General features: G+C 38.2%; 1 protein-coding gene across 2 annotated transcripts in view; it reads right to left on the bottom strand.

Moving 5' to 3' along the window:
• The window catches only part of OTUD5 (OTU domain containing 5), a 68,691-nt gene that overhangs the window by 49,805 nt on the left and 13,500 nt on the right, over positions 1–5,386 (bottom strand). For both annotated transcript variants that reach the window (XM_006903321.1, XM_006903322.1), the window contains exon 2: positions 3,835–3,928. In XM_006903321.1, the coding sequence (XP_006903383.1) occupies positions 3,835–3,928 (94 nt within the window). The remainder of the gene's footprint in view (positions 1–3,834; positions 3,929–5,386) is intronic.

Raw genomic sequence — 5,386 nt, 5'->3', positions numbered from 1 at the left:
AAAAACAAAAAAGCAGGAAAAAATTTATATAAAAGATTAGTCTTAGAAACCCTATGAGGTAGTTCTACTTTGTCCTATAGAGTTGTTAAGAGTCAGAATTGACTTGATAGCAATGGGTATTACTGAAGATCTTCTATGCTTCTCAAACTAAAGGGATATACTTAAGTAATCCCTGTAACATTAGGGTCTTTAAGCACCATTTTATAGATGAAGAAACTAGCTTAGGGAGGAAAAGCTACTTGTTCAAAGTTACACCAAGAATTACTGGCACATTGTAACACAGAATGCTCAAAAGAAACTGAACTGAGGTTCTGAAGTTTCAGTTTATTGTCGGCCATTGTGGAGTCTGTCTTTCAAGGAAAATTTGGAGCAAATATTTGTAGCAAATAGGAACTATGGGGGTAAATTTATTAAACCCATTGAATCTATGATTCGTTGGCTTTTTTCCTGTCATTTAAAAAGACTAAGCTAAATAATGTACACTGCATTGAAACAGATGAGGGAGAGAACTGCTTAGAAGGAATGTATGTTTAGATATTATTTGCATGACAAGAGTCCAGAATAAGAGCTGCATAGTAAAGTGGTCTGGGGGTGGGGTGGAGGGATTATATAACACTGAAAGAATTTCTTTTCCAAAGTGAAAAGTAAACTGGGGGGAGAGGGTTGTGGAAAATGTGTAACAATGAATGAATGGAAATCCAAGTTCTCCATAAATTTTCATTAAAATCTCAATTAAAAAAAGAAAACAAAGATGGAGAGGGGATTGGAACTGTCAAAAAAAAAAGACTAAGCTGAGTACAGATGAGGGGAAAGAGTGTCAAAATAATTTTACAGTTTTAAAATCTCACAATTAAACATCAAGTGGTAAAAAAAAATTACTGGTACAAACAACAGTGGAGTAGAACACGAAGGCTAAAGGAAAAGTAGATCACAAGGGATTCTAGGAGCCCTTCAAAATCAACACCATTTCAAAAATAACATAGTAGAGGCAGAAGGTGACATTGAAGGACTAAATCAGGGCCAGAGCTAAAAGAAAAGCAGATCACAAGGGATTCTAGGAGCCCTTCAAAATCAACACCATTTCAAAAATGACAAAGTAGAGGCAGAAGGTGACACTGAAGGTCTAAGTCGGGGCCAGAACGAAGAGACAAGTCTTTTAGCTTTAAGCTCCTAGAAGGCGGCACTTTTCCTAGGAAGGTATCAGAGACACAAAAGGAGTAAGAGGTCACACTTGTGGCTTCTTCCAAATACTAGCATTAGACCTCACAATTAACTCTTTGTTAGATCAGATTTCAAGTCAATGAATGGAACTCAAATATTTAGCTTAGACTCAACATTATTAGAGTATAAAGGAATGATTTTTAACAGATGTGATAATGGAACTTTGTTACCAATTACTATTAAAAAGAAAAAAGGTCCTGATCTATTGGAGAAACATAGAAACATTTAATTTACAAATTAAATTAATGAGTCAACATTTTTTCTTTAAAATACTGTTTAAGAGGAGTGAAAAAGAATGGACAGGGTAAAAAGCTGATGACTATGGAAGCTGAATGAGGGTTCAAAATTTGTTCTACTTTGGAGTTTGTTTTTGTTGTCGTTCTGTACCAGAGTCAGAATCAACCAATAGCTAACCCTCCAGTGGGTTTGCAGAGGCAGTTAATTGCACCTGGTGGCCTTTGGGATTGCAACGCAACCTCTTGCCATTAGGCCACCAGAGCTCCCTAATTTTGAGGAACTTTAAAAAAAAAATCTATTACAAAGAAATTTGTAAATCTAGTTTGGTGGCCTCCTCCTCCCCACTATCACTACAAAGATGGAGAAATAAAGACCCAGAGTGTCCCAGAGAAAAATTCAGGTATAAATCTAAGTGTTCCATATATCAAAATGAAGAAAGAGTGCTGTGGTTAAGAGCATGGGCCTCAACTAATCTAATCAAAATCTGAATTCCAACGCCAACACTTACTAGCTATTTGACACTCTCCCATCTGTGACAAAAGTAAAAATATTGTTGTTAGGTGTTGCTGAGTCAAGTAAGATTCATAGCAACCCTATAAATAACAGATCTGAACCCTGTCCTATCCTGTGCCATCTATATCATCTGACATACTTGAGCCCATTGTTTCTGTTATGTCAATTCATTTCGTTGAGGGTCTCTCTTTTCTTCACTGACCTTTCCCAGCATGATGTCCTTTCCAATGAATAGCTTCTCCTAGTAACATCCACAAAGTATGTGAGACAAACTTTGCCTTCCTTGTCTCCATGAAGCACTCTGGCTGCATTTTTCCCAAGACATACTGGTTTGTTCTTTCTGGCAGTCCATAGGATGAATATTCAGTACCCTTCTCCAACACAACTCAACTCAAAGGCATCAATCAAGTCTTCAAATGGACATCATAGCTCCTCAGTTATCTGGAGAGGTCTGTGACAGCAGACAATGCAATACGTCTCCTGATCACCTAACTGCTGCCACCAAGAGATGCAAGTAAGACTGTGGATACAAGTAAGATGAGATCATTGACAATTTCACTCTTTTCTCCTTCTATCATGATGTTATTTATTATCCAGTGGTGAGGATTTTCATTTTCTTGCTGTTAAAATGCAATCCACATTGAAGGCTGTAGTCCTTGATATTCTGAGGCAACCATTTCAAGTCTTCCTCACTTTCAACAAGCAAGGTTGTGTTATCTGCCTAATGCAGGTTACTGATGAGTCTTCCTCTTATCCTGATACCATATTCCTCTTCATAGAGTCCAGCCTCTCGAATGATTTGTTCAGCATACAGACTGAAAAGGTATGGAGGAAGGACACAACCCTGACACACACCTTTCCTGACTTTAAACCATGCAGTTTTCTCTTGATCCATTCAGACAAAAGTTTCCTGGACTAGGTATAGGTTTCACATAAGCATAATAAAGTGTTCTAGGATTTCCATTCTTCTCAATACTAGCTATACTGTGTTATGATCCAGAGTCAAATGCTTTTGCATAGTCAATAAAACGTATACAGATATTCTTCTGGTAGTCTCTGCTTCCAGCCAGGATCCATGTGACATCAGTAATGATATCCCTGGTACCGTAACCTCTTCTAAACCCAGTCTGAAATTCTGGCATTCCTGTCAATGTATATTTTTCTTTATCACTATCATTGCTTTTATCATTACTTTCACTTCACTACATTGCTTATGACTGAAAGCTAAAGATCAGAAACTGTATTTTAAAACTCAACTCAAATTCATTGCCATTGAGTCCAAACCACCACATAGCTGACCCTCTAGCCAGTTTCCATGGCTATAAATCACAAGAGAAGATTGCTCCTTTTTCTCCAGCAGACACACTGGTGGATTTGAACCCTGAGACATGTGACCATGGATTCCACCACCAGAATGCCTACTAAATTCTGTTATTAGGTGCCTTCAAGTATGTTTCATAGCAATCCTATAAACAACAGATCTGAACCCTCTATCCTCTGCCATCCTTATCATCTTTGACATAGTCAAACTCATTGCTGCCATAACTTCAATCCACCTTGTTGAGGGTCTTCCTCTATTTTGACCTAAGCATGATGTCCTTTCCCAAGGAATAGCCATTCCTAACAACATGCCCCAAGTACGTGAAATGAAGCTTCACCACTTCAGAAGATCTACTTTCAAATAAAAAAAAAATCAGGAACTGAACGTTATTACAAAGCACAGCTCAACGCTGACATACATGGAGCTGAAAAGACTTGATTACAGCTGGTGAGAAGACAAATTAACTATGCCCAACCCCATCTCAGAGATTACTCCATAGCTCAAGGGCAGCCCTAAGTCCTTGAGGGCTGAGGCAGACTCACCAACTGCCCGGAACAGACAGGCACCATCCTCCTTCATCTGTTTGATGATGAAGCCCTTCTTGTCTCGTAGTGCCTTTTCAAACCAGTGCTCCTGCTGGAGAAAAAAGAGGGAAAGATTAGAAACAAGAAAGGCTTGTATTTTCCCCTAGGAGGCTGCCTGCCCTTAAGACCTAGCTGACTGACAGGGCGGGGTAAAGTTCTCAGTCCTGTTTGACCACACCTTGCCTATAGGAAGAAATCTTACTTAAGGGAATCAAGCTCTGAAGGAACATAATGCTTGCTTTTATAGAGAACTCCAGCCCAGCTGCCCGAAGAGCAGATGCTATATCTGCAACCACATTCCTTTAGGCAGCCAGAGGCCCAAACAGGCAAACACCTGAGTTAAGAATTTGGTTCTACCTTAGGGAGCTTCACTTCAGTACTCTACCTACTTGGAATGAGGGAAATATTGAGGAGGACTTGTTAAAAGCTTACATCCTTGCAACAATGAATGAATGAAAACCCAAAATCTCTGTAAATATTCATGAAAATTAATAAAATTTAATAATAAAAAAAAACACCAAAAAACCCCTTACATCCTGATCCTCACATACAGCAAAGGAATTCTGATATATAAATAAAAAATATACAAAGTATGACTCTGTTAAGAATATTTTAACAGATTTATGGGTATAGTTACACACATCTATACAAAACTGACAAGGCTTTACAACAAAAATACTATCCCTAACCTCTGGTGACAAGTGATTTTATTCCACTTCCATCTTTAAAATGTATATAATCCCTCACTCAAAATTACCAAAAGCTCTGAAACTAAGTGACTTTACTTAACCATTCTGGAATCAAACTTTACCTAAACTGATCTATTTCATAGGAGAGCGGACAATCAAACTTTAGAGAGCTCTGAGGGTCTAGTGGGTAAGGCCACTGCCAACACAAAGGCAAGTGATTCAAACCCAGCTGCTCTGAAACCTACTGGGGAGTCAATTTTAAGTTGGTTCCAACTTGATGGCACATAACAAGTCAAACAGTTTGGTGCAGAATTATTCAAGTGTTTATGAGTAGTTGTCTCAGACTCCAATAGAAGCATTACATAACACACAGTACACATGCCAGTCAACTTTTGTAAATTCTGAAATGGTTCTAAATTCCAAAACGTACTTGGTTCCTAAAGTTTGAGTCAAATGAACCTGTGCAAATATCTATTTTTCAGATGTCTTTAAAAAATTACTTGAAATTACATTTCATCTGAAATGTAGCTTCCATTTCGAAATAAAATATGCATGATTGATTCAAAAAACAAAAACCAGGAAGCAGTAAACCATTCTCAGCCACTTATGCCCACTAGAAGCAGCCAGGCTGATCTTGAATTATGGCTGGGGACTACAAAATCCCAAACCCACTCCTTGAGGTAGAACCATCAAGTATGGAAACACAAGGGAGGAGGAACAGCTGTAAGCAGACCCTAGTGATTGGTACATGGAATGTGAGAGCCATGAATGAAGGAAAATTAGAAATTGTTAAGAAAGAAATGGAACGCATAAATATTGAC

This window comes from Elephantulus edwardii, unplaced genomic scaffold (assembly GCF_000299155.1).
Source record: "Elephantulus edwardii isolate Elephantulus edwardi_28Jun2011 unplaced genomic scaffold, EleEdw1.0 scaffold00567, whole genome shotgun sequence".
In the NCBI taxonomy this organism is placed as follows: domain Eukaryota; kingdom Metazoa; phylum Chordata; class Mammalia; order Macroscelidea; family Macroscelididae; genus Elephantulus; species Elephantulus edwardii.
The sequence above is the reverse complement of the archived record's forward strand: the minus strand, read 5'-3'. Positions and strand labels throughout refer to the sequence as shown.